We start from the raw sequence: 14767 nt of genomic DNA, 5'->3' as shown, positions 1-14767 counted from the left end.
CCAGTGGACTGTCAAGGGGTGGAAAATTTCCTTAAACTCTCCGTCAGAAGCTAAGCTCGGGAAATTCAGAAGAGTCCTGAATTGTTTACTCGGAACTTACATGACTTTATGTAGTCCTCAGGTGGTGCCCTTAATGATCTTGTGCTGTGGGTATCATGCACAGTGTATGAAGGGAGTCTATCCTCAGTAGCTCTTCAGTCAGCAAAGTGCTGCTATGTGGTCAAGGAATAGCATAGATATTCAAGTGAACTTGCATTAAATGTGGTGGTTTTAGCCTAAAATATATTTAAGTTTCTCATTATAAATTCCCAGTATGTTCCCACAAATTTCCATGGAAATTTTCTGACTCTAAAAATTCCCAGAATTTTGCAACCCTACTCCCTGTGGGTGTCCCTATGATTCTGAATTGCCTGTAGGTGTGAGTGTGCACGTTAAAGGTTGACGGTCTCTGTGTGTCCACCCTGTGATTGGCTGGCGACCAGTCCAGGGTGTACCTCACCTCTCACCCTTATAGCTGGGACAGGCTCCAGCCAGCAGCGACCCTGAACAGGATAAGTGGTAGAAAACGGATGGATTGAACTTACTTTTCCACTCTCCTCCTCAGAGCAACTGCACTTTTTCCACTCCTTCAAATGAGTGACATGCAAATCACACTCAAATCAGAGCTGTAAACCTTTACTGTTATTTATTGAACAGGTTCAAAAATGTTGTACTCTTCTGTAGAGTCTGAGCTCCAGGCTGTGGGTATTAGTTTCTGGAAATTTGAACTGTATGCAGACTTTGACCTCAGCATCCAAAAACTGAATAAAATAATATGAAAAAAGAATGAACTTTCTACAAGTTTCAGAACAAACTCCACATGGGAACACTGAGGTTTATGTCAAAAGTATTCACTGTCTTTCTTCAAAATCTAACAAAAGCAATTTCTTTAGCATTCTGATTTTATCATTTACCATCATTCATCATTTATTGATATTTCCTTCAGTGGCCTTTACTCAGCAAAATGCACCATGGACTCACTCTGAAGCGCTGGGAAAACAGAAATTTGATTATCTGCATTTTATCACCAATGGTCCAAACCCCATTTACTGGAGATGAATGTTGTGTGGATGGATTGAAAGCTCTCAGACAGTTACTAAATGGAGCTTTTGTGGTGGGATTATTTTTTCTGGAGCTGCAAAGAATTTTGAATCTAACTCAAGTGAAATGATTTTTGATGAAGACACAGTTCATGGTGTAGTGTTTAACTTAATAAAGGCTGGGTTAAGGAAGTAATGCCTCACAGCAGGTTGACAACTTTACATTGTAAATAACCACACAGTACAGTTATTTTTTAGACTGCAGAAAATGAGTGTTGATGCGTCAGTTAGGCTGACTTTTGTTTTTGTACTGTTATTAAGTTTTGATTTTTGTCTTTTTATGATACTAGATTCATACTGGCTGTGCTTGCAGCCCCACATAAGCTAAATTTCTCAAATTTCATCTTGTCAGCCTTAAACTAAGCAGTGTCAAAACGTTTTTTTCCCATCAGCTGCATTAGATTTAGTTTTTGCGCATGACACAGGGATAAAGAGTGTAAACCTGGCAGCAGCCTGTGCAGCCTGTGCAGTCAGGAATGTGTACAGTGTCCTAACATTTAGAGAGGAAATCATATTGTGTGTTTCTTGGCTTCATGAAGTGAAAGTCATTTCATTGTCTTATAGAGCAGAGACCGTGCCGTAGTAATGACCCAACAGTCCCCGAGAGGCATTTGTGTGACAGCTGATGCGTGAAAAAAAATGACTGATTGCAGTAATAATCACAATGCACATCTGGATCGACTCCCAGGTGAAGCTCATCTGTGTGGCTGCATATCCGTTACGCTATAAGTGTGCAGAGACAGACTGCAAAATGGGTCCATCAAGATTTAGAATACATCCAAGCGTTGTGTACAACAAGTGGATAAAAAAATTTTCTGCACGGTGCATGACAGCCACATACATCCTGGAGAGAAGACAACACATACCAATCAGCTCCGAGAGCAGATGTCCTGATCTTATCCAACTCAAGATCTGCCAGCAGAGGTCACATGAATCCCACACACTTCGCGTGTGTCTGAATAATATTTGAGCTGGAGAGCATTCACAGATTTGACGTGTGCTTGTGATTGATGGATCTCCAGCCTTTGAGTTTGAAAAACACCGACCTCCAGAGCACCAGGCTGTTCGGCCTCTGACTGAAGTTTCCCTAAGGGGATAAAGTCCAGGTCAGCCGCAGGGGTTTCATCTGCTGATTTGAAGGAGAGAAACAAAGAAAAGAAGAGATGATTGATCTGGTTCTGCCCCAGTCTCATCAGCGTGAGAGAGCTGTCCACTGCAGAGGTCCCGCTATCAAACCCTTCTGTGGTTTTTGGAGCTCCATCTCTCATGGTTCAAGCATCGCAGCTCTCTGTGGTATTGTCTGAGTTGAGATCACAGACGTAACCTTTTTGAGAAAAAGACTGCAATCAGATAAAAATCAGACAGATGAACATCAAACAGCAGGTTTTTCTCTGTAAAGATGCCTGATTTTCTCATGTACCAAACTTTCTTCAACTTTCATGTCTCCATAGCGACCCACTCTTGTGCCATCAGCAACGGAGGATGTGAACAGTACTGTGTGCAGCAATCCGCCGCTCATTTCCGCTGTCGCTGTCGGCCAAATTACGTGCTAGCAGAGGATGGAAAACACTGCATACGTAAGTTCCCAAAGTGAAATCTGTTGTAAGGGAATAATGAATACACACCAACACACCAACACACCACGTAAAACAGAAAAGAGGAGTAATAAAATGGATGAGTGACTGAAGGAGTGCCAATAAAAAGTGATTATTTTGGAAGATTATGAAGGTGGGATTCTGAGTCACTGAATTTTGATCATAACACCAGAAACAGATTTCCCTGCAGCTGCTGCCAGATGTAATTATCTTACAGGACGTCCCCTCTGGAAACTGATTAACTGATGCTCGTGGGACGACGTTAAATTGGAATGCATTGCAGAAATCTGCTTTATTGTTTTTGAAAATAAAATTAAAGTTCCTGCCTGGTTTAATCTGTGCGATCTTTCTGAGTGTGACGTTAATGGCTGTTAAAGGGATGGGAAATTATACTTATGTGCGTTTGAAATGACTGTGTTTCAGAGGCTTTTACTTTGTAATTGTTGGCTGTGAGGAGCTTCCTCTAATTTTTGCAGAGCTGAAGGTTCTCATCCCAGATGTCAGACAGGCTCACACAAGTCAAACACACACTCAGAGCTGTGCAGAGAGTGGGTTCTCTCTGTTGTACTGGAGCAGATATTTTATAATTTGTTTATATGTTAATGAATATTAGTTTTGGTGGTAAAGGATATAAAGGGAGAAACAGATGAGGATGACACAAATCGTAACAGGACTGGGAGTCAAACTTGCACCCCATGCAATAAGTGTTTCAGCCTCTCTGCACCAGTACTGATCCAGAACAGCACCCTCAAGATTTGGTGTTGGGCTGAGAGACTGCCAGCATATATGTGTGTTTGTGTGTTTTGTGTTGCAGTGCAGAATCCCTGTGCAGATCAGAATGGAGGCTGTATGCACGAGTGTCGGGTTGACGGTGGCAGAGCTCACTGTGACTGCAAAAACGGCTTCCTCCTGGCTGAAGACGGAAAAACATGTGAAGGTAAACTAATATTTACATATAAATGTCAGCTTTAGTGGTAAATATGAAGAATGTGTTGGAAGTTTGGTTGGGTTTCTGTTTTGGGACTCTCAGGCGTATCATAAACTCATCTTCCAGTGGTAATAGAATTTAGTGGTGTTAAATTTTCCTCTACACATTGGCTCAAAAGTTCACATTTCCATTTTGAACAGAAAGATCATTGTGTGGTAATTGAAAGCTCCAGGAAAGCTACTAAATGATGCCTGTTGTGACTTAAACACATCAAGATTTGAACTTTTTATAAATACAGAAGTTTGAGGAAAATTTTTTGGCTGATGTTTCCAATTTAGTGTCTTCCAACTCTGAGTGAAAAGTCTGAAAAGATTCTTGTCAGGGATTTGATTTGTGAAGAGCACATATGGAACAATCGTGGATGCAAATGAATCTGCACAAACCAGATGTATTCCTGTATTTTATTCTTTTAAAAAAAAAACATATTTTTGTGACAGATATCGATGAGTGTGAGACAGAGGAAGCCAACTGCGCTCATGGCTGCCACAACACACTGGGCTCCTTCGCCTGTGTGTGTAACACTGCCTATGAGCTGGGGTCTGATGGGAAACAGTGCTACAGTCAGTACAAAGCCTCTTTATATTTATAACCTGCATTAAATCTTACACTGTGTTCACTTATTCAAGATATTTCAGTCCTTTAATCGACACCAATTATTTCACTTTCTACATGTTAAAGGAATTGAGATGGAGATTGTGAACAGCTGTGAGAAAAACAATGGCGGCTGTTCGCATCACTGCCAACATTCAACCAATGGGCCTGTTTGTTCCTGTAACCATGGCTACAGACTCGATGATGACCTTAAAACTTGTGTTGGTAAGCCACCGGGGTGATTTTAAAACATGCATGGGAAACATTTAAGGCCAACAACAAGCTGGATACATCCTGCAGACGTGAGACCAGGGTTTGGTTTTGGTCATGTTCTGTTTCAGCACAAAAACTGTCATGTGTAGCATTTCATCAGGTATTTGCTGTTGGAAAGAGTGTGTGAAGAGTGTGAAGAGACCAAGAGGCAGAGCAAACTTGCCATAATGCAATTCTCCAACTAAATGAATATCATCCACCCACGATGAAGCAACCCAGGCCTTATTTTTATCTTTTAAAGGTGCCGTAGGCAGGATTTAGCTAGTCAATGCTAATTTTTTTGTGTTTTCTTTGGATTAAATGTTAGAGTATCCATTGATAAGCCTTTATGAGTGTAGTATAATTGCACTACCACAAGATTGCAGCATTTCCATCTGTCTCTGTTATGAGCTGACAAGGATTCTTGACTGCTCCAGATACCTTTGACCAATCAGAAGAGCCCCTGAGGCTCTATCCTGATTGGTCGAGGGGCAGCGCTTCGTCGCGATTGTTTGTAAAGCTCTCTGTTCTCGTGAAAGCACATAAGGAAGTCCTGGCTCGCATATTTACCTGCCTTGTTGGACTTTCAACGCCCAAAAAACCAAGGAGTTAAACAAGGACAGCACGAAGAAGAAGAGGGAGAAGAAGAAGAAGAAGAAGAAGAGCAAAAAGAAGAACCATAAACGCCTGTGTAAACTTTGTGGGAGGGGCTAAACTTGCGAAAGGGTGTGATGTCAGAGAACACAGGATAGGAGGGGCTGTGCTGGTTTTCAAATCGCCATCTTACATGGGTAATCCTGCCTACCGCACCTTTATACCTTGAAATAGACATTTTTCTGGAATGTGGCCAATACAAAGTTTATCAAGACCTTTTTTACTAAAAATCAAACATAAACACAAGATTTGATTGTATAGGAAAAATAAAAACCAGATAGTTTCAGATCTTTTTTGAACAGAAAGTTTATTTCAACAGCTGATGCTCTACAAACTTTCAGGAATCTGTTGGACTATTTAAGCAGACAAAACGCTTTTATGCTCAGAAGATAGAATCTGATATTTAAGGGCTATAACATCATTAAATGATAATAATATGCATGCTAGTCAGTAAAACTTTCACAGTAATTGGCAGTAAAACTTGAACCAAATAAATATTTTCTCATAAAGCTTTGTGGCAGTGCACAGTGGTCCCCTGCCGTGGGCTCATAATTCTTGTGTTTCTGCTTGTTGTGTTTGGCAGACGTGGACGAGTGTGGAGAGCAGAGCTCCTGCTGCGAACAGGACTGCACCAACTACCCAGGAGGCTACGAGTGCTACTGCTCAGCAGGGTACAGACTCAACTCAGACGGATGCAGCTGTGATGGTATGTTGAATCCTTACACTCCTAGTTTTATGACAACTTTATAAACCTGGATTTTAACTGGAGTTGGGTTAGGCAGACTTCCAGTTGACTCTAAACAGGTTTACACGAACACAGCGTTTTGTTTTAGTTTGACATTAAACAAAGGAGGATTTGTTTGGTTAAATTACTTTGGGATTTTTTGAATTCTTGTCGCAGAAGTGTTTGAGAGTGTGTTGTGTTTTGTGTTGTTCAGATGTAGACGAGTGTCTGGCTGTAAACGGCGGATGTGATCACACATGCCAGAATAGCGCAGGTTCCTTTCAGTGTTTCTGCCGCCGGGGTTTCCGTCTGGATGAGGACCGGCAATCCTGCATCCGTGAGTATCAGCAATCACAGTAAAAAAAAGAGAAAGAGAGAGTGGGCAAGTGTGGATCACAGCAGAAACATGCCAGTGGAAACCTGGCACACTCATCGAGTCGAACTGCAAAATACATCCTGTGTTCAGAGTCATTCATTGAGACTGTGAACACTCAAAAGGAGCTTAAGATTTGACAGTCGGTTGTAAAAGGGTTTATTCTTTTATGTCACAGCTGGAAAATAAAAAAATAAAACAACTTTCAACCTGTCACAGAAAAAAAAGCTCCTCTGTCACTAAAGCAGTCCTGGAAGACAAACTTAGGTCATTAACTTTAGAGAATGTAGATACACCACTTTGTAGAAATACTCTGATACAAATAAAAAAAGTGCCATTTAGACTGAAACCTCACATTAAACAAAAAAACACTCAATTACAGTAACTGGTGGAGCTGATTTAAGTGTATTAATTTAAAAATAATTCATCTAAATTGAATACAATGTACTTTGAAAGCACACTTGATTTGATAAGCACTTTACATTTGTCCTTTTTCAGCCTGGTAGAGTGAATGCATCTCCGTCAGCTCCTGGTGTTACTGTTCAAATAGTGACCTTGTAAAGTGCCGACTTTCAGCTGAACCTGTCAGCAGTTGCCGTGTGCAAACACAAGAGTCCTCAGGAATGCATCCTAGTTTCCTTCTTTGCTACATTGATAAAAGATCTTAATCCGAGAAGTATTTCATGGTGACCTTAGAGACATGTAGAGGAAAGCATCTATCTGAGAGTCAGTAGTTAACAGGATGCAAGGACGCAATATGTAATTAACTTTGCCACATTATGTAATAAGATCTTAAATATTGCGTCACTTTTTACAAAATGTGGGTTCCCGCAGGTAACTAGTACTTATTACATAATAAGTCAAAGTTTATTACATATTGCATTAAAGAATTTTATTACAAAGTGCTGGGTTATTACACACTGAGGTGAACATTTATGACATTATCACATATTAGGGCGTTATTACATAATGTGGTGTTACATGGATATCAGACAGAGAGGTTAATCAACGGTTCTCAAAGAGCTATTACCTGGTAAAAGAGAGCAAGTTGATTGTTTTTATTTAAAATGAAAAATACTATTATCATAAGTGCAGGATAAAATCAGTGCAGCGTTGGGGGCCGTAAAAGTATCTGAAAGTTACTCACAGAAGCATCAGCAGACTGAAAACCCGCCAACAAGATGAGACATGGAGTATCGTTTGTTGCTGATGTTTCTTTTGTTTGTCTTTCTGCAGCACTTGAAGATGCAGTTGAGGCCCTGTCCAGCGGGGGAGCCATCGAGCTGCCTCTCATGCGCCCTCAGCTCACCTTGATGCACGATTACAGCCAGGCCTTGGAGCGCTATGACGACTACGAGGACGATGAGGGGGAGCTGAGGGCCGAAAGCAACCTGGCTGAGAAATTCGGTGTGTTTCCTCCTCCGAACTGTTAACGGCTCGTTATCATTAAGAAAAAGCTGTATCCCATTACCTGAGTGTGACTCCCAGGAGGTGTACACTCATTTACTGCGGGCAGAAACAGACCACATGGTGGGGGTTAATTACTGAGCCTCATGTTTGCAGACTGTTGGTACACACAGTATCATCACTGCGTCTCTGGCAGGAATGCTGGAGCTTATGAGACCTGGCTGCTAAACAGAGCCTGAGCAGGAAATCAGAATAGAATAGAATAGAATAGAATAGAAAATACTTTATTTATCCCCGAGGGGAAATTCAGGAGTCACCGCAGCATTTAAGAAAACAAAAGTAAGAAAGAGTATAGAAAGTGCAAAAATGTCCATAAGAAATTAGATGACAACATCCCGTCCACCACTCTCCAGCCCAGCCAGCCTCCACCTCCACAGGGTCCAGGACTGAGCCTCCCCAGCAGTCTGTTCAGTCTCTGTCTCCTGGATCCTGTCTGCTCACAGCAGGCGAAGCTCCTCCGATGTGTCGCGGCGTCCAATGTCTGCTCCGTCAGCCACGTCCGTAAACAGCACGATGCCGCTGGATTAGCACAGCTAGCTCATCCATCCCCCGGAGCGAGATCCCACGTTCCCAACAACGATGGATGGAAGGACAGGTCCACGTCGTCACCTCCCAGCTCACATCCGAGAACCAGCACGTCGTCCTCACCGCTTCCTCCTCAGCTCGAGGGAAATCATCAAGCCCTACACTAGTTAGCATTGACATGCTACAGGCTGCTAACAGCTAATTTCGCATGTAAACAATGCAGCCATGGTTACATGTAGGGTCTCCAGACAAACACAGGAGAAAAGTAGTAAAAAAAATACCGCCGAAGCCACAAAAAGTTTGGTGTCCGTGACCGACAATGAACCATACAAAGTGATGATCCACTCCAAATACAAAGATTACGAAAAAGAGACGAAAAAATTACAAGAAACGGACAAAGACGAGAGAGCTGCTGCAACAGGCAGCTACTTGGGTAGCGCCTAGCAACCGTAGAGGGTCTGGTTTGTGTTATACAAACTTAATAAACACTTTCTACAACAGTTAAAGTTGACATTTTGTTTTCAACTCAAAACTGACATTAGCAATGCCTGAAAACAGTTGTGGCATTGGTTGACCTGACAAATATTTAGTGGGGTTAGAACACTGTCCACTTTAATAATTCCTGAGACAGTCTTCAGGCATTTTTTTTCCCCCTCTCTTTTGCCTACGTGCTCCTCTTAATTTCCATGAAAGGTTCAATATTCTCTGTCAGCACTGACACTTTTACAGCCTCTGACATTTAGGGGGGAAAAATCTGTGTTGAGCCGTCACCTAGTGAACATACTAGTGAACTTTTGTTCCTCCTTCTGTTGTTTCCAGTGTGTTTGGACGACACATTCGGCCACGACTGCAGTCTGACATGTGACGACTGCTCTAACGGAGGAGGATGTAACCAGTGGAAAACAGGCTGCGACTGCCCCGATGGCTGGACGGGCATCGTCTGCAACCAGAGTGAGGATGAAGATACACAAATACATACACATATGAGCTCAATTACTGTGATGCCACAAACAGTTTGGCAATGAAAGCCCTTTACATTTTTAATCCCACAGCATGCTCTGAGGGGTATTTTGGGAAAAACTGCTCCTTCCCCTGTAAGTGTAAAAATGGTGCCAGCTGTGATCCGGTCACTGGGAGCTGTCGCTGTCCACCTGGGGTCAGTGGGGACTTGTGCCAAGATGGTGAGTTCTGACGGAGAAGTTTTGTTCCCACCGCAGCATGAGCTCAGAAAGTCCTCGGTGGTTGTCTGGAGTTCACTGTGGGTTGTGTGTTTTTCCTGCGCAGGCTGTCCTAAAGGCTTCTACGGAAAACTGTGCAATAAGAAGTGTAACTGTGCCAATAACGGGCGCTGTCATCGAACCTACGGAGCCTGTCTGTGTGATCCCGGTCTGTATGGACGCTTCTGTCACCTCCGTAAGTCTAAATGCTACCACACCCCAAACCTTGATGTGTCACGTTGGGAGCATAAAAACACTGTTCGGCAGCCGCACAGGTGTTTTTTTAGCATTTCATCATCACTTTGTAATAAAAAATACACACTCTAATGTTTCTCTGTGAATCATCTCTCCTCTGTTGCTCCTCCTTCAGCGTGTCCTAAGTGGACTTTTGGTGCCGGCTGCTCTGAGGAGTGTCCGTGTGTCCAGCAGAACACACTTGAGTGTCACCGCCGCCACGGCACCTGTGTCTGTAAACCCGGTTACCAGGGTAACACCTGCAAGGACGGTGAGTCCACTGTCACAGTGCTTACACTTCAATGAGTGTGTGTTGTGTTGTTCAGATTTATTATTGTTTACAGTTTACAGTTTTATTTAGCAGATGCTTTTGTCCAAAGCGACGTACAACACAAGCAAGATTTTAGACAAAAACCTATTTATTTATTTATTTTTTGGGGTGGGGGTTGTTCAATAATCAACAAGCCAACAAACCACAATTAATTGCTAGAACAGTATACTTCAAATTTCAACAACATTCAGTAGTAGTGCTAAAAATCACAAGAGCTGAGTCTTAAACCTACTGACTCATTCCCCCCCTGAGGGCAAAGAGGAGAAGGGTCAGATTAAGTGCACAGGTGTTACCTGAACAGATGAGTTTTCAGACATCTTTAAAAGTAGAAAGAGACTCTGCGGATCGTATAGAGCTAGGTAATTCATTCCACTATTTGGGCACAACGGAGGAGTAGAGTCTGGCTAGTGATTTGGAGCCGCGCTGGGCTGGGGGCACCTGGTGTCTTTTACAAGTAGAGCGTAGTGGGCGAGAAGGAGTGTAAACCTGGATGAGGGGCCCCTGGCAGGCAGGAGCCATTCTTGTCAATGTTTTGTAAGCCAGAAGAAGAGCTTTGAATTGGATTTGAGCTGCTACCGGAAGCCAGTGAAGCGAAATTAACAGCTGGGTGACGTGTGCTGTTTGGGGCTAGTTAAAGACCAGACGTGCTGCTGCATTCTGGATCATCTGCAGAGGTTTAAATGTACACGCAGGGAGACCTGCGAGGGAATTGCAGTAGTTGATGCATGATATCACAAGGGCCTGTATCAGAAGCTGCATGGCCTGTTGTATCAGGTAGGGTCTGATCCTCCTGATGTTATAGATATGTTGTAAATCTGAAGTTTGTAACAGAGTCCATACATCAGCATAAGGAAAAAACTGAAAGACTGCATGTCATCACCTCTGTCTGATGGACTTAAAGTAGTTAGTGGCACTTCTTCATCCTGTTAATTAATTATTTATCCTAACCTGTATGTGTGGGGAAAGTGTCTCTGATGAACCAGTGTCCTCTCTGCTGTCCAAACTTTTAGATGTATTATCCATCATCAGTCTCTTACTTTAAAAAGGCACTTAGATTGCAACAGGGCCCATTTGCTTCCCGGCATCATCATTGGAGTGATTCCAAATTAACCATATACATTAGCTGAAGAGTCACTGAATCTCCTCCAACAAGACAGAAAACATTCAGGAATTCACTGATAAACCAGGAGAAGACTGGACAAGCTTATAGAGGACCAGACAAGACCAGACAAAACATACAAAACATGACATGGCAAGAAAGAGGAGATGAGACAAGAAAAGAAGTCCAAAGACAGGACTAGACCAAACAAGACAAGACTAGACAAGTCAAAACAAGACCATAGACTGTATAATTACTGGATGCAGTCTCCCTGATGTCACTCGTCTGTTCCTGAAACAGAAAATGAAGCACATCAGCTTTAGCGGCCATATTGGTAGTGGCAATGGCTTTGAGTGCAGCTATAGGCGCCCCTCGGTCACGTGGCCGATCCAGACAGGTGCCATTTTTGAACCAGGCTGTAAATAGGTTAATTTCTGCTTTAAAAACTGCTTTTTTGGCTTGATGTGTATGTGACTTCTGGTACTTCCGGTGCCAGCCTCAAGTGGACACTCAAGAAACCGCAGATTTCAACACTTCCACATTGTCTCATTTTCTTAGACTGGAGGTTGCTGATTGGACAAGACATAACTTAACAAGGGAAGATAAAACAATACAAGACTAGACTAGACTTGGCTAGACCAGACCTGACTGGACAGGAATAATCAGGGCAGAACATGACAGGACAAGACAAAACAAGAAAAGACTAAACTACTGATCCCCAGAGAGTGGAAAATTGATTTTCTGTTTCAAGAACACAAACATGAATGCAGTAGTGATGGGTTATAGTGACAGGTATAGGATATGATGAAGTCACATGGTATGATGATTATAATTGACAGCACATTCATCCAAGAGGTTTTAAATTTCACAAAAATATGAAGTGCAGTGTGAGGTGATTTTAGTTTAAGGTGAAATTAAAGAGTGCCTAGATATTACAGCTTAGGTCGAGGTGTAGTAACATGTCTACATGATTTCATGCTCAGTCCTCTCACCTGTCTGGTCTCCAGAATGTAACCCCGGTACATACGGCGCTGGCTGTGAGAAGAAGTGCTCCTGTCCACCTGGGGTGTCGTGTCATCATGTGACAGGAGAGTGCCAGAGAAAGTGTCCTCCTGGAGCTCATGGAGAGAACTGTGATCAGGGTGAGTGTGACATGCTGTACCTATCTTTGAATCTTCTTTTCTTCAGATCTGTTGATTAATCTCTCTGTCTCTTCTGTGTCAGACTGTCCAGAGGGCAGGTTTGGAGCAGGGTGTGTGCATGCTTGTAACTGCACCAGCGCCCCGTGTGACAAAGTGACGGGACTATGCAAGTGTCCAGCTGGAACCACTGGAGATCACTGTGAAAACTGTGAGTGATTTTTTTCTTGGAAAATTTAAAGTTAGCTCTCAGATTCAGCATGATGTTTCAGTGTTAGTGACGAAATCTCACATTCTCCAGTGTGTCCTGATGGTTTCTGGGGTCCTGGCTGCACTCAAACCTGTCCCGTCTGTGAGAACGGAGGCGTGTGTGATAAACACAATGGGTCATGCATCTGTGCACCAGGGTTCATGGGCAAACTCTGCCACAACTGTGAGTACCAGCACTGTGCATCCTTAGTTTCCAAAGCAACGTGCAGTGAGGAGTGAACCGACCAGTGAGCTCTGCGGTGAATGGAAATGTTGCAGCAGTGCAGTTTGGATGAGAAGCAAAGCAACATGTCAGAAGTTGGAGAAGCAGTCTTTCTCCAGAGTTAATAACCAAAATCCTTCAGCTGCAGATTTTCACATTGGAGGAGTCAATTTATTCCATTTTATGAAACCACCGCCTCTGAAGGCATCCCTCAACGGCTGATTCATAATCAGAGCTGTCATGGGAACTTTCTCGGCCTCCTTGCAATCTAGTGGAGCTGGTTATGGTAGATTAATCTTGGCACTTGAGATCATTTTTCTCTCCTCATGCAGCATGCCCGAGTGGACGCTTTGGTCAAGGATGTCTAATGAAGTGTGTGTGTGAGAACAACGCTCGCTGTGACCCTGTGAGCGGGCGATGTACCTGTGCTCCCGGCTGGACTGGACACCACTGCAGGAAAGGTAGCTGCTCCTTCAAAATCATCAAATCATTTTTTAAGTCAGCTTATGGAGGAGAATCATGTAAGATGGGATATTTCTGCTGCAGCCTGTGATGCAGGACACTGGGGGGCCGACTGTGCAGAAACATGCGACTGTAGGAACGGAGACGGCAGCTGTGACGCTGTGACGGGACAGTGCAACTGTGAGGCTGGTTACACTGGGACACGCTGCCATCAGAGTATGTTGTTGAATGTTTCAATTTATTTATAGAATACTTATTCATGGGATCCAGTTAGCAGAATCTTCTTCTGATGTTTCCATTTGTTGAATAATAATTTGAACATTCATCAACTTGCTGTTACACATCATCAATTTCTCATGCTGATTATAAATCTATCTATGTGGAGTTTACAACCCTGTGAATCAAACATTATATATTTGGGCTGAGATGGTATGCTATTTTCGCGATTCGATTCTATAACGATTTTTGAGGTGCCAATTCAATTTTAATTGCGATTCTCAGATATTGATAATTTTCGCGATTTTTTGTTTGCTTTTTTAACACCAGACCATATGAAAAAGTTAAATGATGATGGTGATGATGTCTACAGACTATATCAGGGGCCATATTTTCCCATAAAATGCACATCACATGATTCAGAGAGAAACATTTCACCCTCTGCTGGAGAAAAGTGTTAACTTGTTAAAATGAAGAATTTGGATTTGAAAAGATAAAAATAATTTTTTGACAAAGAATACAGATTTTGATATTGTCAAACAAAAATCCCGATATATCAATTTTTTGTTTTTTCATCCACCCCTAGTGTACATAACATACACCTCAAAAACTGAAATCTGATCAAGTGTTTTATGTCTAATTGTCAGAAAAAAGTCACCTGAATTGCTTAAAAAAGTCTCCAAATGGGGTAAGAAGAATGACCAGTGATACGACTTTGTGTCTAAGTAAAAGTAAAAGTAAAAACCCTGTGAGGTAACCCTAACGAGCATCAAACAGAGTGGAAATTAAAGACTGATAATAAGAACTGGTTTGAGAAACAAGAAACCCAGCAGTCAATCCAGTGACAAGTCAGGAAGTGGCATTGAGGGAAGCAGCCAGCCCAAATGTTGTTAAAATTGAGTTTCAACAAGTGAACAGTAATTGGTTTCAAATCAGTAGTTCAAAGTTTGGGATGTCTGAAGCGAGCCAAGCGCATAGATTCCACCATCCTTCATAGCTGGAGGCACTTTCCAGATTACGATGATGACCTAAAGTGACCTAGTTCCCGCTCCGAATGATGCAATAAAAACATAGGACAACCCAGTGACTCTTCCAGCCACTCATCCTATCACTTTATTTCCATTATGAAACCAGTTTAAAGCTATTTATTGTGAAGAAGAAAGAAATACAAATATTTTAAAGAAAGAAAAAAATAGAAGAAACTCTTTCAGCATTTATCACCCCTAATACTTCTATAAATGAAAATATTTGTTTATTCTAAGAAACTAGAAAAACGCATTAGTCTTACC

At 42.3% G+C, this 14767-nt stretch overlaps 1 protein-coding gene across 1 annotated transcript in view; it reads left to right on the top strand.

Annotated features, from left to right (window-relative positions):
- megf6b (multiple EGF-like-domains 6b) overlaps positions 1-14767 on the top strand; it is a 78612-nt gene that overhangs the window by 50777 nt on the left and 13068 nt on the right. The window contains exons 7-22 of the mRNA XM_074667797.1: positions 2591-2716; positions 3549-3671; positions 4160-4282; positions 4401-4538; positions 5803-5925; positions 6158-6280; positions 7553-7723; positions 9128-9259; positions 9361-9489; positions 9593-9721; positions 9896-10030; positions 12197-12331; positions 12414-12539; positions 12630-12761; positions 13133-13261; positions 13347-13478. Coding sequence (XP_074523898.1) covers positions 2591-2716; positions 3549-3671; positions 4160-4282; positions 4401-4538; positions 5803-5925; positions 6158-6280; positions 7553-7723; positions 9128-9259; positions 9361-9489; positions 9593-9721; positions 9896-10030; positions 12197-12331; positions 12414-12539; positions 12630-12761; positions 13133-13261; positions 13347-13478 — 2106 coding nt within the window. The remainder of the gene's footprint in view (positions 1-2590; positions 2717-3548; positions 3672-4159; positions 4283-4400; positions 4539-5802; positions 5926-6157; positions 6281-7552; positions 7724-9127; positions 9260-9360; positions 9490-9592; positions 9722-9895; positions 10031-12196; positions 12332-12413; positions 12540-12629; positions 12762-13132; positions 13262-13346; positions 13479-14767) is intronic.

Source organism: Halichoeres trimaculatus, unplaced genomic scaffold (assembly GCF_033239565.1).
Source record: "Halichoeres trimaculatus isolate MK-OKI-2021-1 unplaced genomic scaffold, fHalTri1.1 fHalTri1_scaffold_1, whole genome shotgun sequence".
NCBI classification, from domain to species: Eukaryota; Metazoa; Chordata; class Actinopteri; order Labriformes; family Labridae; genus Halichoeres; species Halichoeres trimaculatus.
The sequence above is the reverse complement of the archived record's forward strand: the minus strand, read 5'-3'. Positions and strand labels throughout refer to the sequence as shown.